The 26311-nt window shown below is 43.5% G+C and overlaps 1 protein-coding gene across 2 annotated transcripts in view; it reads left to right on the plus strand.

The window, feature by feature from the left end:
* Positions 1–26311, plus strand: part of PTPRF (protein tyrosine phosphatase receptor type F) — a 292857-nt gene that overhangs the window by 62131 nt on the left and 204415 nt on the right. For both annotated transcript variants that reach the window (XM_042819454.1, XM_042819455.1), the window contains exon 3: positions 11472–11642. In XM_042819454.1, coding sequence (XP_042675388.1) covers positions 11549–11642 — 94 coding nt within the window. In that variant the 5' untranslated portion in view covers positions 11472–11548. The remainder of the gene's footprint in view (positions 1–11471; positions 11643–26311) is intronic.

A 26311-nucleotide genomic window follows, 5' to 3' on the forward strand; every position in this document is an offset into this window, starting at 1 on the left:
TTTGTCCATGGATGTCTTGGGACTTGGAAAATCTGTTACACTGTAGATTGTTATTACTAGACTGCAGCTACCGTTGGTTAATAGCATGCTGAGTACTGTACAAGCGCAAGCATGATTGGACAGTTCAAGTTGATGAACTTGAGCAGATGAACTTCCAGAAGGAACGTTATCAAAACTCCTTTGAGGCACTGGTCTGCAGGTAAGAAAAACCTTGGACATCTGGTGATACTGCATATCCTAAAGTAAATGCCTAAAACTTGAAGCACACTCATTGTATGTTGCTGAGGGCTTGCTCGTTGGCAGCTGAAGAGTTGTTCTGGCTGCTGTTGGTGTGCTGTGTTTGGATGTAGTGAACAAGGTGCTGTGTCTCGTGCCGACTGCCTAGCAGCTGTGTGAGCTGCCTCCTTGCCATGGAATTCTGCTTAACCAGGTTGCACTTAACCTTTCCTTTGTTTCTCACTGAGCTGGGTAATGTCTTTCCCCCTGAAGAGCTTTCCTGCTTTTTCTGCTGAAAGCTTTTGCCTTCAGGATTTTACGTTCTGGCAACTAACAAAATCAAAATAGCTTTCCTCCTAAGTACTGTAAATTGTACATTGAATCAGATTTCATTGGCTCCAAGTATGCTCTTCAGCACACTAATGTACAAATGGATTAAAAAACCAACTAGTAGTGATTTCCTTTCCTTAGATTTTACTGAATGTTATTCCAAGTAGCTGCACTTTCGGTAGACCCGCTCACTTCTACTGAGGGGCATGTATGGATGATGACCTGGAAGGAGAGGGGATAATTTCAATAGCAAAGCTATGAAGTTCCTGGATGTGGCATATGGGTTGTCTTATTTTCTAAAGGTCTTTCCATCTGCTATTGGCAGAAGACTCCATTGCAAAAGGGCAGGTTTTCTGTGAGGTACGTCGCTTTTTTTCAGGTGGATCTTTTATTAGCATTCAGCGTAATCTTGACTCTGTTTGCATGATACCATTCCACTGGTACAGAGCATATATATAAAAAATATATTTTAAGGCTACCTTCTTAAAGAAGCAAGGGTGATTTTGTTTGTTTTCTTTTCAATACCGAAGCTACGGTTGGACCAAAAACAATGCATGATGTCTAAATAGAAAGACCTTATACATTGATATCAGGTGATGTGGTGCATGGGGTCCGTAGGAGGGAGCAGTGACAAGTGTGCGCGGGTGGCCGTGTGCCCTGCTTACCTGACAGGTAATGCTGTTTACTTTGAATGCTGCGTGGTTGGGATTTCTTTGAGGCTGGGAGAGGCAATTGCACAGGCTCATTAAAATGTACAGAATATTTTTAGCCTCCCACCTTTTCTCATCTCTTCAGTCTGCCGGAGATGAGGTTGTGCATCCCTGATAAGGTGCAGGCCCTGTGAATCTGCAGCACCTGGTGCATCACTACCTGCAGCCACGTGCATGCTGCAGGGTGTGCTCCATGCCTGTGGGCTCACTGCAGTGCGTGCAGAAATGGGAGCAGGGAAATATTTTTACTTGCTTGACTGTGCAGAGTCCTGGGATTTGCTGCATGGTGTGAAAGGCTGGTCAGGCTTGGGATGCTGCCACGAGACTGACTCTGTACTATGAGTGCAGGATTTCTTAATCGGGTCTTACAGACCTCTTCATCTTAAATAAGTGTTATGTTATGCCTGGGCCTTGATTTGCATGCCTTTAATATGTTGTATATACGGGTTACTGAGGGGGCTGCTCTGAAGGTAATGCATCCTACTTTATTTTGTTGGCCATGATGTCAAAGGTGGGTCCATGGAGAGGTGACATGTAAATTCCTCATAGAAGGAAAAGTTAAAGATTTGGCCCTGTATGGGTGGAGTGATGTGCACTGTCCTTTGGGATAGGAAAGGCCTGATCCTTCTGGATTTCTGGGAACCCAGACAAACCAGTGACTGACCATTACCTCACAATTCTGACTGCGCTGAAGGCTTTGAACATACAGCATCAAGCCATAGTGGAAGATAGCCTTTCTCTTGCAACACTGTAAGGCCAGGTTCCATTCCAGTTTGAAGACTGTGGAGCATGCTGCCAGCCTTGGCTGGACTCTCCTCCCATACCTACTCTATAGTTGAAATTGGGCACCTTCTGTCACCTGTCTATTTTGGCTTATGAATGATGGATTGTGTGAGTAACGTTTTCATAGCAACATTGCTGTCATAATAGCTGAGAAAAGCTGGATCACCTCTGCTGGTGCAGATTTCTGTGAGCGTTGTATGCAGGCTGTTGTTTATTGATAGCAGAAATGCACAGCTAATGGTGGCCACTGTGTTGACAAATAGTGTTTTGTAGTTGATAATTTGCTCTATCAAGTAGAGTAATAGTGCTGTTTGTATCTGTTGTAGTTTCCATGGAAATAAATAGGAGGCATTACTTCTGGAGCGATCTGTGTATGTGCTACCTCAGAGGGTATTTTATTCTCACACGGGAAAGAAAGGGAGCTTGAGTAGGGAGGAAAGAAAAGAGTAATCATAAATTTAGCATCTTATTGTAATAAGCTTGATTGCGTCTGTGTTTCTTTATAGGTTACAGGAGCAGCTTTCATTTTTCATACAGAATGCAGTTGCATGAGATTTGTGCTTTCATAGTTGTTGCTTATTAGTTGCAGAGGGAATTTCTGGGTGCTGTCTTCCATGGTAACAGCCACATGCCTCCAGAGCCAGAGGACTGCAGGATGCTGGGGGCGTTCTGCACAGAGAGAATTCGGTTTAGTAAATCTAATAAGCCCATTTACCCTACTGGGCTACGTTAACTACCTGCATATAAACTGAGCACACAGAATGTTTGGGCAAAGGTTAGAGAAGCAGTTTCTTGGAAAGGCTAGCTCTGGAGCACACCAAAGCAGCAGCTATTCTTATTTTAGCCTTCAGTAATACACACAATAATAGGGTTCAAGCAGTATCTGTGGTTGAGGCTGTAATAGCAACTAAGATATAATTAACTTCAAAACCCTTTAGGAGGGAACAGTTCCAAAATGTAGCACCGAAAATGTTCATAGTTTCACAAAATGAGAATTACAGAAAGTTTAATTGGATACATAAACCCTCCATTGCAGCATAAGATGTCTGCTGTGATGGTGTTAAGGAGAGTCCTGTGGCAGCCTGCTGCTGTGCCTCCTGTGCTTTGGAGCTGCAGGACATGGGCTTGGGAGGACTCTGGCTGGGTGGGGCTTGGGTCCAGTCTAATACAGCGATGCCACCAGCTGTTCTAGTGGTAGCTGTGTCTAGCAAGGATGGCTGCTGAGATGTGTCTGGGAACTTGCTGGAAGCTTGGTGGACCTGCAAAGAAGGGTTATTATCTGTGTTAGCAGAATCAGAGCAGTAAGTCCTTTCTGTGCTGCCACAAATGGCGGTGGCTGAGAGGTGGTGGATGGAGGCTTTGTTGTGCGTGCTTTCCATAGCCTGGTTTCAGATAACTCCAGACACATGCAGGTGCTCAGAGTTAACATTTATCAAGCTGCTGGTATCCAATCGGTCAAGTTAAAGTTGCTGGTGGAATCCTTGTGCACATCTTCATGAGCGACCATGACTACGGTGCACGTAGTGCACTGAGTGCTGTCAGTGGCTTGGAGATCAAAATGTGAGAATGACTGAGCTTCAGAATGGAGAATTTTAAAAAAGCAAGCAAGTTACTCAAAGAATGCCTAAATTAAAGCGTTAAGAGCAGAAAACAAGTGGAGAGAATAGTGCAACAGTTCATTGATGTGGTTTGAAACCATAATGGAACATGAGAAAGCAAAGGTGGAAAAAAAAGTTAGCAAGACTGGGAAAAGTTGGCATTAGCTCGATGGCAGGTTTGAGGAGCTGCTCAAGCAGGAGTGCTTCAAAATGTGGAAATCCAGCTCCTGTGTACTGTTAGTAGAGAGTAGAAAGCATAATGAGCATAAAAGAGCTGAAAGATCCAAGGTGGACTTTGAAGAACTAACATCTATAAGTAGAAGATAAATAATTGAAGCAAATCAGCACCCATTGTCTTGCGTGAAATGTGGGCTTACCTGATGATGGGAGGTTAAAGGTGGCAATTAAGGAAGAAAAGGTACTGCTAAAAAGGGAAATTACTTCTTTGCATCAATTTTTAACTGCTAAAAATGTAATGGAGGACTTAGCACTAGTACCATGCCCAGCCTTTCTAAATATAAAAGATAAGCAAATTTCAGAAATTGAGGTCTTGGCAAAAGCAGCTTTGGAATAAGCTATTAATCTGAACGCATTAACTGTGCAGACCCTAGTAGTATGTTACATTATATAAAACATAGCTGAACTTCCAGCAAAAGTAAGGGATTTTTCGTTGGAAAGAGCCACTATTTCAGATGAAAGTTCTTTATGTACCTTTTACTGTGGTTGAAGCAAAAATAGAGAAAATAACAAAACGCTTGAAAGATCATATTCTTGTAGGGGCTGCCTTTCATGGATTCTGTGGAGGAAAAACCATCCCAGTAGTTGCTTGAAATGTAAATGCTTGAGATGCAGAGAGCAGGCTACAATTTGTTCATTATCCAGAAGAACCCTGGAAAATTTCTACACTGAGGCCACTAAAGGGGCTGAGTAGATGTGTGAATAGAGCAAAAGCATTGTTATGAAGTGATTGAGTTTGAATTACAATTGGTTTAGAACTTAGTTTCATCTGAAGCCAGCATGCACCGTGCAAATGCTTGAAGGGCAGATTATCCCTCATCTGATTCATCATTTGCGTTCTTGCCATTTGTGTTGGAGTCGTGTTGGTGCTTGCAGGATCTGTCTGATCAGCTTTGCCTGTTCCTGTCAGTCTGAGATGTGGAACTGATGGGTTCAACATTGCTGAAGCCAGATGCAGGAGCAGCAGTGCCCCAGCTGTACAGTAAATAGCAGTCAGCTTGCAGTGCCTCCTAAGCAGCAAGCCCAGGAAAACAGTATTCCTCTGCTCTTCCTCCCTGTTATAGTTCAGAACCTTCTGCTGTGCATCGTGGGTGTGTGAAACTTGATGCTAAGGAGTTGGGATTTAGAGGAGAGGACTCAGTACCTTGAGATTTTAATCATTTCATTGTGCTGAATATAAGCCTATAATTACATGGTCATTTCTATTAAGACTATATTGTTGTGTTTGTAGTCACTGCTAGAAAAAGTGCCGGAATTCTTGCTTTGTGGGAGTGGCTGATACAGAAGCATGTTCCTCCCTGTGTGGAGTTGCCAGTAGTGAAGGAATAGCTGAATTTATTTGTAATTCCTGCAGGATTTCACGCTGCTGCGAACATTCCATGCACCTGGTTGTGCGATTGTGTCTGTTCCATAAACACAGTCAGAGCTCTGTTGAAAGGGTGATATGCGTGCAACAGTTAGCTTCTTTTAAGGAGACTTTACAGCAGGCATTAAGAACCTATACACACAGGGTGATCTACAGCGATCTGTACTTAGCGCTCAGTGTGAATGATGGCTGGGCTCGCGAGACTCAAGGCTGATTTGTCTTTTAAGTGGACGTTTTGACTTATCGCTGTAGTTATTTAACAGGGCCCTTCATAATCCTTGTTTCAGTTGAAGAAATCCTCCTTTTTATCTAGGATTGTCTGCAGGCAGCAACGCCTTTAGAAAGGAGTATCTTTGGAGGCAAACGTGGCCAGGAGCTGGGTGCGCGTTGTCAGCCTACACATTCCAGCTGCTCTCACCATGGGTCAGCATTTGGGCTCAGGGTCCCAGAAGTCTGCAGCCAGGCCAGCGAGCAGCTCAAGTCTTCATACTGTCTCTAATACTCTGTCAGTATCATAACAGGGGAAGAAAAGCTTTTTCAAGTATCACTGGATTGTTCATTGCTGTTGGGTGTATCCCCACACCCCAACACCACACCAATTGTCAGCATTCAGGATATTTTTTTTCTGACATTATGAAACATATATATGTATTTTGTCCCATTTTTAATTTCCATCTAAAGAGATGATGAAAGATTTTCCTGCTGGGGTTTGTTCTCTCTTTTGTCTTCTGCTTTGTAGGATTTACTGAGAATATTCAGCACAGTTTCTTTTGCTCTGTCTCATTCCATTACTCACAGTTGTATGCCCGTGGCTAATTACACTCCTCCACTCCTTTCTTGGTGTTTGTATCCTTCATGTACTTACAGATGGTTATCAAATCCCCATCTTGCTTAGCCAGTCTGTCTAGCGCTTGTGACTTGACAGAGATTTTTTATCCTTCCTGGTTCTTGAATTGCTTTGCTCATCCCTTCTCTCCAGATGGTTGGGAGTTTTGGATCTGATGCTCCAGCCTGTTCACACCTGGGACCTGGAGGTGTGATGCCTTTGCTGGCGCAGCAGTTGCTTTAACTTTTGGCCACTTTACTGGACTGCAAGTTCATATGAAGTTCTTCCCCAAATCTGTGTTAGTATTACAGTCTTCCCTGTAACTCTCCAATGAATTTCTCTAATGCTTTCCCTGCATGTGGGAGGTTGGAGTGAATGAGACTCATTTTGTCTATTTTGGCCATATTGCTCTACTCCCCAGGTCTCTTTATATTGTATTTCTTGCAGAAAACCACAAAGAAATCTATGCTAAAGGAATACTAATGTAGTGAAGTGAAACGTTCAAAAGTCATTAACTCTCATGTAACCGTGCTCCTACAACTTGTAATGCGTGCAATATGATGACCTTGAATTATATAGTGCCTCATGGCTTTCATCCTCATTCAGAGCACAGCTGAGAAGTTGTGTACAGAATGGAGCAGTTGAGCTGTAGCCAATGATTGTTCTCATTTTTAATGCAGCACTTGGCCCCTCATTGCGTGGTCAGTTCCTGATTAGCATCAGTTTTATGACCCTGGAGTACTGCATTGATCAGGACCCTCGAATCACACGCAGATCACCTGCCTTTCAGGGTATTTGTGTGAAAGGCAAAGCTGCCTCTACATGTTCTTAAAGTCAACGGGTTTTCTTTTTTTAATTAGTGCATGTAGTATAGTTGGGAGCAGCAGATAGCTTTAGCCCCTATTTCGCAAGCAGCTGGGTGGCCCCCACCTCATGTCTTCTGATATCCCATCCTTGGTCTGGAGAAGGTGTAAGACGTTTCCACCTTGAAAAGCAAACACGATTGTTTGAAGCTTCTTTATGAAAAGATTCTGTTCCGTCTCCAGGTCAGACAAGGACACTGCTTATGCACTGGCCTTACCTTCCTAGAGAATTTCTTACCATGTCTCCAGCAAATATAGTTTCAGTAGATGTACTCAAAACTGAACCTGGCATTTCTGTGGATGTACTGCAGGGATTCCTACGGAGAACATTTTTTGTGCTGACTTGTTAGGTACGTAAGGTTGCAAATAGCTTCAGCATGCAAAGCCGTTGCAGTGCATTGGTCCCTCTTTTTGGAATGGGCCTGCTTATTTTGGGGATGCTTTTCTTCCCCATGCCATTCATGGGGTGGCACACACAACACTTGCTTCAGTTCAGTTTATTTTCCAGAAGAGTTCATAGAGGACGTGAGCTATTCAGCACTGCTTTGCAATTCTTCTTGACTCTGTAAAGTTGACTGCTTTTTCTAATCTCTGTGCAGTTTCCTATGGGACGTGCTCATTGCCAGCATTTCCGAGTACCATATGAGCCATTGGTATTCTTGGCTCTGTTTTAAATGAGTCCAGCTTTTTCTGCTTGTCTGAAAGAATCAAACCATGCAGGTTTCAAAAATGTTCTCGAGACCTCCTCTTTTCCATCCACCTGCCCTAGGGCAAAATCAGCTATATTTAAATTGAGTTGGCTATTTCTTTTTGTTGTGCTTTCCAGCTTTCTAGTTCTCTGCCAAGCTAGCGCTTGGTAGTTCTAACATTGAGTTTGGAGCAGAGAATGGAGTTTAGCAAGCTAAACTCAGAGAGGATTTTACAAAGCCATCTGGAATGTTTAGCTGCAGCCTCCTTTTGCCTTACATGGTGTCGGGTTTATGATACTGCCAGGACCAGATGCAGAAGTAGCAATGAGAATGTACATCTGTGTTTGCGAGATCTTCTTCTGCATTGCCTGAGCTCCCAGATGCAGTCTCTGTTGTGGAATGCTCCAAGCAGTGAGGTTAAAGGGTGCCTTCAGAAGGAGGGGTGGGAGGTCACCTGGGGCACAGGAGGTAGCTTCAGGTGCAAAACAGAGCAGCTTGAGGAGGCGTGGTGTTGTCGAGGCAAAGAAGACAGTAGGGGTCTGAGAGCATTGGCTGATTGCTTGCTGTTGGACTTTGTTCTACTAAAGCAGCTCTGATTCTATAAAATCTATTTTGCTGATTACCAGTGTCTACCAACATTACTTGGTTTTATAGCTTTTTTTCTTACAACATGTTTTCGTTATAATGCCTTTCTGTCTTAAACAAAAGAAGCCTGTAGCTTTAGTTCAAGGTTACTGTTCAAAATGATCAGCGTGATGTTGGCTTTTGAAAGGTGAATTGGGCTTCAGCTCACACCCTGTCACCTTGCTTTGAATACTGGGCTGTCCTCCAGGGAGAGAGCACCTCACTCCTAAAAATAAGAGAGCTGAACCCCTTGGAGAAACTTTTTTTGTATTTTCAATTTCAAAAGAGAATGACAGCTGCTCAGATTTATAAAATTTTAAAACATTCCAATTTTAAAGGCTTTGAATATTGTATGTAGACGAGTTTCTCATAGGTAGCAACTCTGGAGAGAGGAAGTAGAGAAGATTATTCCTGTTAAGAAACAAAGGTGCTGTATTAACTTTGGAGGGACAGACAGCAGTCTTGCATAGGGCAATCTGGCTTATTTTACCAGATGGTAAATTGTTATGAAGCACTAAACAGTTGCAAAAAGATCAAATCTATAAGGCATCTGGTTAGAGTAACTGGCAGTTCATCAGCTTTGCATGATGTACACTGCACATATCTTAGGGGCTTCAGAGGAAAGTTATAAATCCATCAAGCTGGAGATGGGAACAAACTTGATCTTATTAGCTGAAAGAAGACAGAAATCAAGAGACCTAATTCTTTAGCTGAGGTTTTTGTGTTCCTGAGAGTTATTCCTGAATGAGGGTAGTGGCAGTGCTATTCACATGACTTCTGAGTAATCTGTGCTCAAGATACACCATTAGATCAGGCACTTTTGTTGTTAATGGAAGTGAATGAAAGAGGAAAAGCTCTGTGAAAGCTATTCATCCCCAGTCTGGTCTGATAGATACCAAAGATGTTTTCAGCACCACCTGTAAAACATTCTCTGTCCTAATCTGGCAGAGTTTAACACACATTGTTTGTTTTGACACAGTAATTTCAGCCCTCTGTTTTTTTTCCCTCAAGAAGAGCAGCAGCTTAAGATTCTGGTGCCTTTGAGCCAGGTGTAATGCTGCTCAACATGTGCTTCAGTGAGCTTGTGTCTCCAGACTGCACAAATTAGCACCGCATATACAGAATTTAGAGCTGTGATCTTCACTCTTAATCCGGGCACTTCTTCCCATTCCCCTGTGAGCCTTATCTGGAGGGCTGGCTGACACTGGGCAGCCCGCCTGGGGGCTGAACTGGGTTTCCTGTTGAAAATAGAGCTGATGTTGTTATAAAGACACAGCTGCCTGTCTCTGTTGTGTAAGACGTGTCACTGGCGCTCTTAGTAATTCTTTGGCAAGAGAGAGAGGAGAATATGGAGGCTGAAGAGCAGTGGAGAATCCAGTGTGGCTGATATGAAGAGCCTCTTTTTCTGTATTCAAAATCTGCTGCTGAGCTCACTTGGATTTATTTTTTTCATTGAGATAATAAAGGCAGGATGAGATGATCAGTATTCGCTCTGCATCTAGGTTAGAACTAGGTTATTTTGTAAAGTATTTTCAGATGTCTTGGCTGGAGAAGACATTGCATAAATAAAGATTTCTTTGTATTATGTGATATTATAACGTGTGAAAAGATTTACTGTGCAAATACAGTAACAGAATGAAGAGGAATCATGATCTGCTGTTTGTTAGTACGATGCAATGTAAATATTTGCCTAGGTAGATTCTCTTGAGGTTTTGTGTGGATTTCCCTGAACGCTGTGGTTGCTGGCATTCTTTGAACGCTGTTTTTGTCAGAAGTAAGCATGTTCATAACATGTAATACACACCTCCATCAAAAGCTCTGTGGCTCTCTCTCTCTCTCTCAAAAAAAAAGCTGCTGCTCTTTTCAAGAATCTCTCAATACATAAAATTGTCTTTTTTTTTTTTTTTTTTTAGCATATTTAACATATTTTTCAAAATCTCTTCTAACACTAAGATGTATGTCATTCATGTACAGGCTGTGCACTCAAATACTTTACTTGAAGAACACGGAGTCCAAAATCATGATAATTACATGTACACCTCCAGGTGACTTCACCAAGGCACTGCTGGTTGTGGGCCTAGAAAGCCTTCGGGTCTGAAGTCATTGCCCCTTTGCCCTGCTGCATGCTGCTGAATCACAGGCTAACCTATGCCAGCATGAGATTTATTTTGCCAGTAGTGCCCTACTAGTAACTTTCTGTAGTTCTTGCAGCCTAGCAAGGGAGAGACACACTGGCTTATTTTAAATGGCTTTTGAGCCTCTGATGAGATTCCTAGTGCTGAAAGAGTGAGCCACTGTCCCTGCAAGATGCTGTCACTTTGAGAGAATGGGGCTTGCTAACTCCTTTAACGTCTGATTTAACAGGTGAACCTTAGTCTCTTGTCTTTAAAGTAAATAGAGTACATTCTCATGAGAAGACAAAGCATGTAGACACACAAATACTTTTTTTTTTTTTTAAATACCTGTCTTTCTGGTTAGGTTTCAAGGAATTTTTTGCATTTCTGTATCCAAGCAGATCTTCAGGTTGAGCCAATTACCAAGACTTTTCGCTTTGTTTTGGAGATGGGTAATTTTGTCCTTTTAGATGGTGCCTCCTATCCTTTTTGGAGAGTATGAACCTTAGCTCTTTACTTTAAGTAAACCTTATCTTTAAAGGCATTTCACCATTATTTTTCACTGGCATCCCCATCTGCTCTATGAAATTGGAGCTGACTCTGTTCAGCTGCTCTGTCTCCTGTTTAGACCCAACAGAGGTGCAGGTGCAGTGGGTGCTACAAAAGGATGTCCTTTTCTATAGCAGTTGTTCACCAGCCCAGCTACGCTGAACACTGCTGACTACAAACCACCATATGTATGCAACCGAGCATGTCTCTCTTGGGCAGACAAGGAGAGTTTTGTGAACTTAAGACACTGTTTCTGGTAATGTGCATCTTCAGAACTATTTGTTGTACAAACATAGTGAGAACAGCTAAAGGATATATTGTCAGGCTGTAATAGAGACGGGATCTGAAGGCAGACTTGAAGATGGTGATGTTTTTATGGCTTGTGCCCCTTAAAAACAGCCTACTGGATTGTGGAGTATTAGTGTGATGCTATGCTGCTCAAGCAGGAAAGATAGTCAAATTTCATTTGTACCTGTGTCTTAATTGTCTTTACGGTTTAGTTTTGCATGTCAGCAGTTAATGCATGCATCATATTTAAACACTTTTCTTCATCTCTTGGTTTGCAGGAGTAAGTCTGTGTCTGTAACGCTGGATGTGCTGACCACTTGCCTCAGACTGAAGAGGACTTGCCCTGCTTTGGAATATGGTGCCTAACTTCTGCGTCTCAGTACTCACTGTGCTAGCAGTCATCCTGTGCTGCTTGATGCTGCCTGATCCTGCTAAAGCAGGAGCCGAAAGTAAGTAACACTCATTTTTTAAAGGCTTGAATGTCTTGCAAGTTTTCTTTCGACAAATGCTGAAACTTCTGGATATGTACTGGCAACACTGAGGACAAAGGGGTAACCCTCCAAATCTTGTTTTCCAATGTGTGCAGTAAAGATAAACAGTATGTGTGTGAAGGGGCACAAATAGAACTAAAAAGGCTGGCAACATTTATTCAAGCGCAGGACGAGCTTCTGTAGTAGCTTCAGTAGTAGCTGCAAGATAAAAACCTGTCAACTTGATTGCTAACGTGTATAGATGAGTAAAGAAAATTGGGGGCGGAGGAAGAGAGATGTACTGGGGTTGAAGAAATCCCTGTTACTTTGTTCTTTTACCAGCTCTTATAGTTTCTGTAGAACTGAAACATCTCTCCTGAATCAGTGGGTGATGGAAAACTGCTGGGAAAACATTCAAGTCTTTACTTTCTGGTGTAGCTGCCCTCCACCTGTAGAAGAATTGGAGTCAAATTTTCCTGTGGTGGTACTTCAGGTGCTCTGCTCATGTCTGGTACCTGAGGAGAGACTTATGTCCTTAGGAAGTCAGCCTTTGTAGCTCTCTGCTGGCAGCATGGAGTGGGACAGCCTGCTATGAGCGGCCATGGTGCTTTGGTTAATATCGCATGTACCTGCGTGTTGCAGAGCACTTCTCTCCTCCAGCATATAATGATTTTGGAGGATTCATTTTTCAGAATGGCCAAATATTCACGTGTTCATTGCAGGCTCTAAGGCAGCTGCGAATACTCAGTATCTTTGCAAACACTCTGGGCCCCTGAGATGCTTCAAATGGATCAGGGAGGTGGCTGTGATGCACCTCCTGAACTGCCACCAGCCATCTGCCTCTCACTCCAGCTTTAGTTGGTCACCAGGCTTTGTAATTAAGATGTAATTTTGTGAAAGCTGAAGGAGGTCACCACACCATTAAGAGCCTGGCTGAGTGGAGAAAATGGACTGGAGTTCTTCAGTGTCCTTGACTAAAGGGAGAGGAGTAAATTTGGAGAAGCTGGAGAGGGGATTGAGGATTGATGAGAAGAAAGATGAAAATTCATTTTCACCATTTCACCACTATTTTTACCATCACTAGAGGTGCTAGAAGATGCTTATCTAGATTATTTTAAGTCTAAGTGCTATATCCCATTTTGGAGTCTGGCACAGACAAGTATACATTTAATATTTTGAGGTATGAAAAAATTTTCATTATCGTCATCTTGGTCCCTGCAAAGAATAAAAGCATTTCTCCATCAGCTGTGCACAAGCTGGTGGAGTTTGAGACATCCTAGAACAGTTCTTGGTCTAAGGATAATCTGTAGTGGATATGGTTTGCCAGTTTTGTGGAATGCTTCCACATGCTTAAAGTGAAGAAACTTGGCCCTGTTTCACAGGCCCAGATCCAAATATTGATGTCTCAGATGTGCAACACTTCTGTCTTGAGAAGCAAACATATCGGTATGTATGCCTTTTTCTCTGGTGCAGACTGACTCTGAATTACTTTATCCTAATCTGCAAGGCAAATCTGGAGGACAGTGACCTTTTAACTGCTACAGCCACTGTAGATTAACTGAAGTCTTCCTGAGTGGAAAGTGTTGCTCTGTGTGTTTTGGCAATTGATAGGTTCTCTTGCCCCACTGACTTTTAACACCGACGCTCCCAGTGGCAGGATGCTGTGTGACGGCCAGGAGACTGAGGGAAGCTTTGCATTTATGCAGTTGCAGGATGAATTTCTTCTTATTTTGTATACTGCTGTCAATGGTGGAGATGGGTAAAATATGATAGTGGAGATGGTGTTTGGGAGTCCTGGTAGAACTCCCTGGTGGGAAGAATGCATGGTGGACCTTACTGCAAAAGGTAGAAAAGGATGTTGATAAAGAAGCACCTCATATGTCCTCTCCTCATTTTTATTGTCCCCTAAGCATCTTGATGGCAGTTTACTTGTCTGGATGGATTCCTGATGGAATTTGGCTGTGCCTGGTGTATCACCCTGATTCTTTCTTTTTCCCATTGTGGTACTGCTGGGAGACAGCAGAAGAATCGCAAGGCTCTGGATCACAAATTGCTCCTCTATTTCTCCAATTAAAAGTAATACAATAAGGGGAGCACGATTATCTCTGCATTCCTGGAGTCAGTCTGCAGCATCGCTTTGGTACTGGTAGGAGGGGACTGGGCAGGGGCTGCCTCTGCCAGCAGCTGGGTGCTGCAGAACCTGGGCGTCCCTACCTTCCCAGCCTGTGCTTTGTAGCTGTTGTTGTCACAACACATTCAGCTTGGCTGTTGGAGCTTGCTGACAATTAGGCAGCTGGCAGACAGCGAGAAGTTAACGCCTGAGATAAAACAGATTGAATATGTATTGCGTAGCGGAATTAGCTGCGGGTGCGCTGCAATGCTGCTCCTGGGGCTGAGCTCACAGGGGCTGAGTAACGTCAGCACTGAGGAATCGAAGGGGCATCCAGAGGTTAAACACATAGCTCCCTGGGTTCCTCCCTGCGAGCAAGATAGGGCCAGTGCTTTCGGGGCCTCTCTGGTGAGGGGTTTGGAGGAGAAGGTGAGCAGGAGGGGGAACGTGTGGGGAATGGTCGATAGAGAAGTGTTAATTTGGCAGAAAGCACTTTCAAATCCTCCTCTGCTTTTACAGACTGCAGTAAGAAATTATTAAATTTTCTCTGTGATCTGAGTGTGTTTCTGTCAGTGTGACCCTAATTCCATTAGAGTGGCTCAGAGCTGATTCAGGATGACTGTTTTACACTTTCTCCCTCAGCTTGCTTGTGTTTTTTATGCACTCCGTGCATCCTTGTCTGTCAGCTTTTGATTGTGCATGGGAAAAACGGCTTTGCAGATTTCATTTAATGTTCAGTTCAATTGTCAGCTAAAAGATGCTCTTTTCAATCCTTCGGAAATATGTCATTTACTCTACTAAAATAAATAAATAACAAGCAACAACAACAAAAAAGCCCCTCTCAAAACAAAATGCTGAGAAACCAGGGGGAAAAAGAATCAATACCGTCATCAGCGATGTGTTTTGTTGCTGGTCTGTTTTCTTAAAATTAGGCTTTGTATTTGATGCCCTGAGCGAGGCTTCCATTAGCTAAAGGAAGAGGTTAGGTGACCCATGCCCAGTATTTTCTAACCAAAGTCGCATTCTTTGGGCAACTAGGTGTGAAGTGAGACATGGTAAACAATTTGCATCTGATTTCTAAAGATGGAGCAAGCTTGACTTTTGTTTAAGGGTGTGAGGGGCAGCTTGCAGCAGTGAGCTGGTGCCTGTAGGACAGGTCCTTGCCCTCCCGCATCCTCCTATGAGTGAGGGCCACAAATCTGAAGCAGCTCAAACCTACCTTGGTCCTTTCTATCAGATAGTTGTGTATGTCATGCAAATGCTTCCCATTAACCATGTTTCTTGGGTGCAAATTGTACTGAGGAGACACCTCAAAACAAATAGGAAGCTGAGGTGCAAAGGCTGAGAAATGGGAGCGTGCCATGCAATTCCTAGACACGTGGTTCCAGATGAGCTCTGTTTTGTTGGGGATTTTGCCCTGCAGGTAAAGCACTGTCCAGAGGTTTTGCATGGAAGAGCACTGGAACTTTTGCTATCACTCGCTTCTCTTGTGCCCCATCTGTGTGCCTACATGTACTGCTCTGCTCCTGCGACCCAGGTGGGGCTTTGTTCCCCAGTTCAGCTCTGCCTCTTGGCTTCACATCCCAAACAGTGGCCCAGTGGCAGATGCTTTGGACCTAGACCTTTGAAGCTGTGCTTTGCAAAGCTGGATGGCAGAGTCCCATCCAGAAAGCTGGACCTGAGGTTTTTCCATTGCTGCCTTACATCTGTTTCCGCTTCCTCATTTTTGTTTGCGTGCCCATCCCCAAACACTGAATGTAGTGATTAGGTATAATTGGTATGATCAGATCCAGGTATTACAACTCAGGTAAATACTAGTTTTCTGCATTTCTGCCTCGACTAGCTTGACAAATTCAATCAGTGAAAAGAACATGTAAAAAATTGCTTAGGAAAACCCCTGTAACTGAGGCACTGGGTTGCATTGTTAAGGGGCAGGCAGAAATATTAACCACAGTCATTGTGCAGCTTATTTTTGCTGTCCTTATTCATCATATATATTTTTAGGCATAAATGGTTCCTCACTTTTCTGTAAAATATCTAGGTGCTGCTGGCTTGTAGCCGAACATTGCAGATGTAAAAGATAGGAAGGATGCTGTAAAAGCAAATGCTCTGTTGAGAGTAGACAGCAGATATTTCTGCATTTATAGCCGTGTTCCTTTTTGCTCCAGCACTTGCAGGACTCCTGTGAATTTGTTTGGATGGCTACCTGTAACAGGTCACAGCATTGCAATTTGTCTTTTTTATTTATTCTTAAAGCCACCATCACTCATCAGTCAACATCAGGTGCTGGGTCAAAGGTGTGCCTCAGCTCCATAGCTCTTATCCAGCAGTGGTCATGACAAAGACCTATGGAGAATGTAAGAACAGCATAAATATTTAGCGATCCCTTCCTGGCGCCATCTTCCAGCCCCCAGTGATGGGAGGCTCCTGAGCCCAGGGCTGTGATGAAATCTCAGGCAGGATCTTGCTTTTGAAGAGCTCTGGGCATCTTGTCACTCATCAGTGGTGTTGCGGGGCTGCTGGTTTGCAGGAGGTCTCACTGTAGGCTCTGACTTGTGCCTCTGCACCAGGCTCCTCATGTCACACACCTGCCTGCTATCCGTGGCATTGAGATGGGGTTGGGTGGCCAGAGCTGCTCTGCTGCCTTCACATCTATGCAAGCTGTTGGTACAGTGACAGGAGCTGGAGGCAGATATACTGAATGCACTTTTTGAGAGAGAATGTTCTATAAATGTGCTTATTGGCTAGGTGATATAGAAAAACAGTAAAGTGACTGCTTAAAATTTTATCTCCAGTGTAGATTCATAGATTGTAGGGCCAGAAATCAGATCAGTGTAGACTTGTACTGTGACCTGCACAATGGAGGCTGTGTAATTTCAGAGAGTAATTTTTGCATCTGCTTTTAACAGCTGCAAATGATCTAGCACATAGCTTTTAAGAGACTATCAAATCATGATTTGAAGGCTAAATGGTGGAGAATTTACCCATCTCCTGTGTGATCTGGGAAAATGAAGTAATCATTACTTCTACAAATCTGTATTTATTTTAGGCTTGGTTTGTGTGTTTTTGGGTTCAGATACTGGATGCTGTAACCTTTGTCAGCTAGGCTAGAAGTTCATGCTGCTTCATGCAGGCTCCCTGAGGAGCAACTTAGAATGTAACAGTTAGACAGTCTGAAAGTTTGTCCTTCTTATTGTGGAAAAATGGATTGGTCTTGATTTTTCTGATCAAATCATATTTACAGGTCTCCACAAATTCTCCTGACTTTTAGAAGTGTTTTTTGAAGTCGAGACCAGCACCGAGAAAAGATGTGCCACCTCGTGTCACACAACAGCAGCAATTGTTACGCCTTTGCCCATAGCTTTGAGGTGGAAACATGGTCCTCTACGATGACCTGGGAATCTTCTGAAGTCTCCAATTGCCATTTTGTTAGTGTGACTTGGGTTCTTGCCCTTAACTTCATAAAAAGATAAGACTGAATGGGTCTCTGAGAGCCTGGTTGAGCTGTAGGCATCCCTGCTCATTGCAGAGGAGTTTAAGGTCCCTTCCAACTCAAGGATTCTGTGAAAATACATTTTGTTGGATCACAACTCATCTACTTACCCAAGAAATTTTGTCCAAGTAATCGATCCTTGCTGTTATTTACTGACTACCAGTCTTGCAAAGCTCATCCTTCAGTTTCCAGACGTAGTTGCAGGCTGGTTGTGTGTATTCCCAGATGTTAGTTAGTTGTGACTGCACAGGCTGCTGTGAATACTTCAGGGAGATGTTTTAAAATATTCTGTAGTAGTGATGGTGGCATCCTTTGAGATGAAAAGGAGTGCTGGAAAATACTGATTAAGTAATACTATTTGTCATGCTGTCATTCCTCAGGTGAGGAAAAAGCATGAGGCCTGCTGGAGCTTGCACTGTTTTAGCCGAGCAGTTGTTAAAAAAAAAAAAAAAAAAGGCAATAAAGTAATAATATGGATGCCTTTTTTTTCTTTTTCTTAGTTCTTTGATTATCTGTTCATTGTGTTGGCACTTCAGAATGATATTGTAATACAAGACGAAGCAGCACGATCTGGTGAACAACTACAAGTATGAAATTTGCTCAGAATGTTGTTCAATCTTTTTTTTTTTTTTTTTTTGGCTGGTGTGTTATGTTTTTTGTTTTTCTTTAAGTAAATCCTTTGTTCATGGATATTTTTTCTCTGGTCAAATGTCTGTCTTTATGTGAAAGTAACTGGAAAGCAGTGGTGTACTTCTAATTGAATGCTGTATTTAGCCCCTTGTGTGAATCAGAGCTTTGTCTATGCTGAAGACAAATCTCATTTATTTTGTTGATCTGAAAACACCAGAGGGTGCTTGCTGGAAGCCCTAAGTCGTAGAAGTGTCTTTTGCCTCACATGCTTTATTGACATATGATTAGTGGATTAAACCAAAGCACATCTGATGTATGACAGATTTACATTGGTGTGTGAACTGCAGGCTGCAATGCCAGACTTCGTCCTGAGTGTTGGTTTCTTTCAGCCGGAAAAAGTCTGGGCTTTTTCAGGTGTTATGGCATGAGGTCTTTATAATCGGGGCACTCCATGTAGTGTTGAAGAAATAATTAGAAAATATTTTCCACTTCATGTTACACATGCTGGAATGAGCCCTGCTGTGCTTTTCAGGTTGTCCTTCATTACATGCGTTACCGTTGTTGCCATTTTTTTTCATTAATTAACACTACGGTTTCCATGAACGCATTTTGAAAATTGGGCTGAGTTTTATGAATAGCTTCTGGTCAAAACATAAAGCAAGTGGAAAGGCCATTGCAGGCTGGTGGCACCAGGGTGGCTGCTGTGTGTTGGCGTGCTGGGTGCTGTCAGCACGGCAGGTTCCTCTGCTGTGCAGGGTTGCTGTGCTCCAGTTGATGCTGGCTTCTCTGGGAATTTGGTCCCATGGAGAGGACAATAACCACCCACATTTGACACTGGTTAATGCTGCACATTTAAAAGGAAGATTGTACCCTGGGGATCCTTCTTGTCTGCTTTTGATGCTTTTCTCATTTTTTTTTAAATTCTCAATAATTTCTACCTGTGATGACTGTCCTGGTTCACCCCAAAGGTGAATGATAAAAGCCCTTGCAAGTTAATTGCAACGCAGGGAGGAGGTGACGATGGCTCTTGAGCCTCAGTACTTGGATATTGGAGTGCAGAACACCTACGTGTTTTCTTTCTGTTTATTTTTAGACAAGTTCACTTCAACTATTAACGTATGTGTTGTTACTTCTGGTAAAGGTTGCTTGGAAAAACGGGATCCAGAAAGACCAGGAAACATGCAGCGGCTTTAGCTTTATTCACCCAGGTCTGTTTGCCCCTGAAAAACTCCATTTGTAATAACCAGTTTGAGTCCTGGCACCGGCACAAGTGTGCCTGGCAGACAGGATGGTACATTGTCACCAGCTTGTCAAATCCAGTTCGTGGCTTGTGAGGGTGGTAGACGTGCACACATTGCCAAGTCGTAGCTTTCAGTGTGGAGCTCTACATAAGGCAGAGATAGTACTTCGCTGGTTTTTGAGCTAAAAACTGAAGTCCTCTGTTTGGTGGTAAATGTGAGAGTTGCCGTGAATGGATTTCAGTCCTTGTATTTGACAAAAGCCAGCTTGGAAGCAAGAGAAGCTGTAAGTATATTTACTTATGTAGTGTTTAATTACATGAGGGAAGATTCATTGAAGAACTGAGTGATGAGCGGTGAAAATCCTGTGAAATGCCTAAGATGATTAAAATACCTATGTGACGGGGATGGCTACCTGTTTTCATCTTATTTAGCATCAAACAGATAAGCTTTCTGTGGTTTCAGAATGCAAGAAAAACCCTGACAGAAGCGGGCTTCTCTCGTTCATCTACCACTCTTTGATTTACGGGGCATTTAATAAGTGATGGGGCCATGGCAGCAGGGGGAGGGAAGCAAAAGGGAAAATAGAGAAAATACTTTCATATTCCCTTGTAAAGCTCTGGGATGCCTTGTCCTGGCACAGTGTGTTCATTCTTGGCATGCTGAGCACAGTGAATTGCCTGGGGCTCTCAGGAGGGTGGTAAGGGCAGTCCAAGAGCTGGAAGGGCTCCCTCTGCTCCTGTTCCCTGTAAGGGGAGGTAATGGTCCTGGCTGTTGTCTTGCCATTTATGTGTGCTGTGCAGACTTCCAGGGTACTTCTGTACGCTCTGTTGCATGCATTATACTAGGGGTTATGCAAAGTTCTTTATTATAAGCTGCTTGGTTTAGCTTTCTATGAGTTTCTTTCATGGCTGAAATGTGCCTTGCTTGGTTTTCTGCCAAAGCTGAAGTTGGGGGGCTGTGGTTATGAGTTGGGCGCTTGCTTTTTGGCTCTTCCTGCAGAGATTGTTTGGATGCTTTTGAAAACAAAGAGGATTTTTGCTTCTGTACTCTGTAATACAAGCAGTAGTGTTATTCGTAGATAAAATGTCTATGAAAATATTTGACATTACCACAGGCGCACTTTAGCAGTTGAGGGGAAGGGAACTTTGTTTGTGGAAGGCAGTGACCCATAGAGAAATGTGCTGTTGAATAATATGAAGGAAGGGAATTTCATGCAAAGTGTTAAGTGCATGTGACTAACGAGTGCTGTCTGAGCTTGTACACACCTCAATCACCTGCATATTTGTTCTGTGAATGAAGGCAGAGCTGTTCTAATCTCAGCGTTTTGGAGACCCAGAGGTGATCCTCCAGCTCCAGCAGCACACGGTGTGATCTGGTCAGGGAAGGTGAGTTCACACGCACTGTGATGTTTGTTTCCCAGTACATCCCTCCAGTTGAGACAACTGTGTAAATACAGAGTTTTCTTTGTTGAGCTTGTGCTGTGCTTTTGTACTGTGTGATGTAATCATTGCTGGACTGCATCAAACTCGAGGCCTGTGCACCTCAGAATTGCCCCTCCACAGCCTCCAGCAATGGCCTTAAAATGCAGCATCTTTAAGGGAGTTGTGAAGAGAAAGACATTCTCTTCTCTTTTCATCCCGTTCAAATTAGTTCCCATTTCATATCTAAAATCAGGTATTGTTGTAAGAAGCTGCATGCTTACTGTTGCTTCTCTAAAGTGTTATTAATTGCAACAACTTGAAATATTGTTACATCCACATAGGCAAAGGAACAAACCCAACGTAGATCTGTCAAGGTCAAATCAATCTAATTTTCTTTAATGACAGGATAACAGGCCTTGTGAATGGAGAAGCGGTAGATGTCATTTATCTTTAGTAAAGCTTTCAATACTCCCTCGTGAGACTCTTTCTCATGAAACATCTGCTCATAGGGGTGGGTATTTGGCAGTTTGGTAGCATTCAGCATTTGCAGTAATGATCTCTCTGATAGAATAGAGAACATGCTTATTAAATTTGCAGGCAGCAACAAGCTGGGAAGAGCAGCAAGCATGTTGGAGGACACCAATAGAATTCAAAATGATCTCTACAAATTGGAGAAACTGTCTGAAAGGAAGTGTGTCAATAAGGGGAAATGCAGATAGATGTTTGAAAATAGGAGTAATCAGCTACGTAAATACAGAATGAGACACAACTGCCTAAACAGCTGGTAGACAGCAAAGTTGTGCAGTTCTAATAGATCAGAAGCGGTACAGGAGTTAACAGAGTCAACAGTGCTGTGCTCTACTGGGAGATGCAACCTCAGTGCCGTGTAGAAATGAGGAGTACTGTCCCTAAGACCTACTAGATGATAGCCTTTCTGCTCTGCTCGTGTTGATGAGGTCTTCAATGAATGAATCAGTCTTGAGAACTACAGAATGAGGAGAGTGTGCAGACTTCCTGCCTGGTGCTAGGAGAAGAGAAGGTTCTTAAATGGGAGGTTCAGATCAGGCGCCAAGCAAAGCTTGTGAACATCAAGGAGAAGTGGAAATACTGATTTTTTTTCTTTCTATAAACAACTTCACGTGAACCTGTGGACATTTATGTAGTGAGTGAAGTCCAAAGACTTTGAAAGGAGAGTGCCTTGTGCTAGAAGATGACTTATTTAATGGCTTAGTTGTTTTGGTTAAGAAACAAGTTGTTTGCTCACTGGAGCTTCTCCTGTCCTGTGTTTTGTGTAAGAGCCACGTGCTTCTTGGAAAGCTTTCTCAAGAACAGATCAGAGGAAATTTCTTTATCTTTTTCTTTTCTTTTTTTTTTTTTTTTTTTTTTTTTAAATTTAATTGATTTAAATCAAGATGCAGGCTGTTACAGGAGCTCCTGCATTCTGGAAACTCTGGCCATTCTGTTGGGATGTTTTTGCCTTCAGACTTTGGCTTCGAACTGCGATTATTTTTCACAAGACCGAGAATGAAGTCTGCTGCCTGTTATGAATAATAGAGTATGGTAATATTACAGCTCTATATGCAAACTCGGCAGACTGGTGGCACAGCTGCTAAGCATTACGTTTTTAAAATATGTACAATCTTTTGTCAACAGAATTAAAAACAGGAACATTACACGGTTTGTTTCTGCACGAGGGTGTTGTGTAAGGAAATTTAATGATGAACTGTTCTACATTTTGACCTTTAAAATTTTTTTCTGAGCCTTTGCGCTTTCTAGTGAGCAGGGGAGATTCTCAAATTAAGACGTGGAATCCTGATGGTGCCTCTGACATTTCCTGGGCCTGGCTGGGTACCTGTGCTTGATTAGGTTTGTAATGGCCCCACTCTGCCAAGCTGGAGCCCCTTGTCTGCTCTGCAGCTGAGCTTTCTCTAACACAATGGCACTGTAAACCTCATTCCAATTAAAAGGTGATGCTGTTCTGGTAATGGAAAGTTGTTTTATTGTTCCTCTCCTCTGATATGCATGCGACTGGAAGTGGTGTAGGGAAGTATTATCGCTGTTGTTTTTGTCGTTCTCCCTTATCTTCTATCAGTCTTCATATAAAAAAAGAAAAAAGTGAGGGATGCAGCATGCCCAGCTGTCTGAGGGTGAATGTGAATCAGAGAGATAAACCTTCAGAGGGGGTAATGGGCCTGACTATAGATGATCCTTCAGCACTCTGCTCCCATCCTGCAGCCTCTCCTGCCCGTGGAACCACGGGCACTGGGAGATATTTGCAGATACAGCAAGGAATGCAAGGCAGCCCATCTCCTTGGTGCTGAGAGGGGACTGATGCTCGCTCAGGCAATCTGCTGCTGCTGCTCTCCTATCCATGCAACAGGGAAATGGTGGGAACAGCCATGAAAGTGAGTGTGCAAGAAATAATGAGTACATGTGAAGAACAGAGCACACAGTTTTCTGGCCTTCCCAAGGAAAGTGCCAGAATGGGCTTTGCTGCCTTGCTGCAGAGCGATGAGCTGTGCTCTCTGGGAACACAGCAGAGCTTGAGGGAATGGCATGGAGCTGCATCAGGGAAGGGCCAGGGAAAAGCTCTGCACCAGAGGGCAGTGAGCATGGAACAGGCTGCACAGGGCCATGGGCACAGCCCCAAGCTGCCGGAGCTCAGGGAGCATTGGGACACTGCTCTCAGCCATAGGGTTGTATATACCTCCTAGTACAGAGTGGAGCGAGGAGCTGGACTCTGTGATCCTTGGGAGTCCCTTCTAACTCAGGATACTTAGTGACTCTGTGACCAGTCGTGGTGCCACGCTGCCCAGTGGCTCCTCGAGTGCTTCTTGCTGTTCCCACCGCAGCCTGCAACCTGCAGCAGATCAGTGATTGCCTCCGTGCTGGCAGAGGGTCCTAGAGCTGATTTATTGCTCTTGTTCAGCTTTCAGTGAGCAGCAAATGCGTTGCTTAATTATTCATGGCAGATGTATTATTGCAGGAAATTAAGGCATCAAGGAAACAAGTAAAAACTATTACAGGATAGAGCTGTAAACAAGGTAAGGTGGAAGGAGATGCAGGGGGCCAGTGCTGAGCTGTTATCAGATGGTGCTCAGGAGTGCATTGTGCATTCTGAGAATAACTGGTTAAATTCCCAAATCTTTTAAGTGATAATTCATTGCACATAATTAAATATTCTATTAGCTAACAAGCTGGATTTAATTTGTTACATTTGTCATTTAAATTATCACATTTGCAAATGTGTGAAACCTTCCTGTTGCTCCTTTCAGCGTCTCCTTTTACATACAGCTCTTCACATCTTCAGCCTTCCTGGAGGGATTTGCATGGACCTTGCACAGGTTGGTGAGGGCAGCCTTTGCACCAAACAGAGAGGCTGTAGGTCCCTGGGATGCTGTTCTGCTGCAGCACTGGGTGGGATGGAGCTGTCACAGAGTGGGATTTCTTCTGAAACTGCTCTGCAAGAAGTCCTGTGTGTGCCCAGCCCCTTCCAGGTGCTACCAGGAATATGTTCACAGATTTGTTTCCTAACACTGGTGACTCTTGCCATGAACCCATTCCCTGTCACTGCCCAGTACCCTATAGTCACACAGGGACGGAGCTGTTGGCTTTGGGAAGCACCAGCACCTGGGTGGCAGGTGGTATTGAAGGTGACTGATGGCTCTCATGCCACCAACGAAGGGAGTTTCTTTAGTTAGAGTTGTGCTGTGTTCCTGTCAGCCCTTCACCTTGTGGCTTTTGTGGCAGATGTTAAATATGCACTCAGTTCTGCTCCCCACCACAAAAAGAAAGCGTAACTGAGAAGGAAGTGGTTTAAATAAATATATATATATGTATATGTATATGTGTGTGTGTGTGTGTGTGTGTGTATATATATATATATAAAATCCTTTCAATTTCTCTTGTTGATGTAGAATTATTAGCTTCATTGAAAAGAAACTACAGGGCGCACCTCTGAATGTGTGTACCCTCAGGCTTCCAGACTTTCCATTTCATTATTGCTCATAAGCTCACCATTTTGGTGCATCTGTTGTAATTTTGGAGCCCTTCACCTTATAATTTCAATTACGTGGTTGAAAAGTTATAATATAAAAAAGCGCTGCTATGGAGGACTAGGATGAGTGTGAAGGCAAACAAAGAGGTGGTTCAGCACCGTATCACAGGGTGTCTGCAGACAGGGTTGTGCTTCAAAATACCTTTTCTGTGGTGCAGGTATAGATACACAAACTGGCAAAAGTTCAGAAGTTGTCATTGTACACAGTCTTTCAAAAGTAGTGACAAAGTAGCCTTGTGTGGTTGCATTCCTGCGATGGGAGTTGTTGGAGTCTGTTTGCAAACTGAGACTTCGGAGACTATGAGTATGGGAGATGAAAGGAAAGTATTCTCTTTGTCCTGTAGGGTTAGTTTTCTTGATTCTTGAAGCATGGAGCACAGCCCATATGCAAGTGGTGTGGATATATGCACGGTGCATAGACAAATGCCGCGAAAATGGGGTAGGAGTGGAGCAAAGGGGAGATCTTGCAAGGATCTGACACCAAGTGATAAATGTTCAGGAACGTGTTGTGAAAATTTGCTGTTCTGTACACATGCATCTTAATATTGCCCAAACAGAGCTTGCAGACCTAATCAATTGGTTCCCGAGCTGTTTAGCTTTTTTAATTACTCTTGCCAAAGTGAAAATGATGTGAAAGGACTTGACTGTGCAATTAGCTGCTAAACATTTTCTGCAGCATTGAGGGAAGACAATACAGAGTCCCAGAATAGCAGCAGATACAGCTGAGGAAAAAATCTGCTTCAAGAAGAAAAAGATATTCTAATCACTAATCTGAATGAAAGAGATCTCCCTGATAATTTGTTTCTTAAATATGCATACGTTAAGGAGCGCAAGTAGGAATCTGTCCGGCTTAGCAGTGGTGACCGAGTGCAAGGTTTGTTCTGAGCTGGTGGCTCCTGCAGCCTGAGGGTGCAGCCCTGTAGCAGAAGTGGCCATGCTGGGAGATGCCCCACTGCTGCCCATGGGCTGCTGAAATCTGGGGAGAAGGGAAGGTCTGTTGATCCCCACACCGCAGCCGGGCACTGTGGGGCAGGCTGCTTCTGCGGGCTGTGCGAGCCTGATTAGCAGCATTCATTCATCTATAGATCATCTCCTCAGACAAATTGTTTCTCTCAACGGCTTTGCACTAAACTAATCTAGGCATTTAAAAAATAAAGAAATGAGGCGGTGTCTATAAAGAGCTGCCACCTGGTGAAGTGGAGCAGTCGGAGCCTGATTAATGAATCCCATTTAGCAGCCCACGCGTGGCTCTGTGTGCAGGATGGCCCCATCCCTGCTGCGGTGTCCCAGGGTCGGTCTTCACCCAGAGAGCTTTTGGGAACAGGTAAGATGCAGCTCAGATTGACTGACAGTGCCAGAATGGCTGGGCTGAGCAAAGGGGCTCATTCCCTAAGAGCAGCATAAGGAGGGCAGCCCAGCAATCCTCTGCCTTTGTTGGGAAACACTTCAAATAGATTTGAAGGTTCAGAATTTCAGTGTGGCTTTTTCCTGTATTGACAGAGGTCTTTGAAGTCACTTGAACATTTTGCTAAGCATCCATGCCAGGCTTTCAGTTATCTGCAGTGGGAACTTGATGATTTCTGATCTTCATTAGCTGCGCACTGGAAGGTCAGTCCTTACGCAGATGCACATGCCCACAGTCATTTATCCTGCTGCACTGGGACGTGATGCTGGAGAAGGAAACAGCTTCCTTAGG

The sequence above is a fragment of the Centrocercus urophasianus genome, unplaced genomic scaffold (genome assembly GCF_019232065.1).
Source record: "Centrocercus urophasianus isolate 14NV4802_14NV808 unplaced genomic scaffold, USGS_Curo_1.0 seq_18, whole genome shotgun sequence".
NCBI lineage: Eukaryota > Metazoa > Chordata > Aves > Galliformes > Phasianidae > Centrocercus > Centrocercus urophasianus.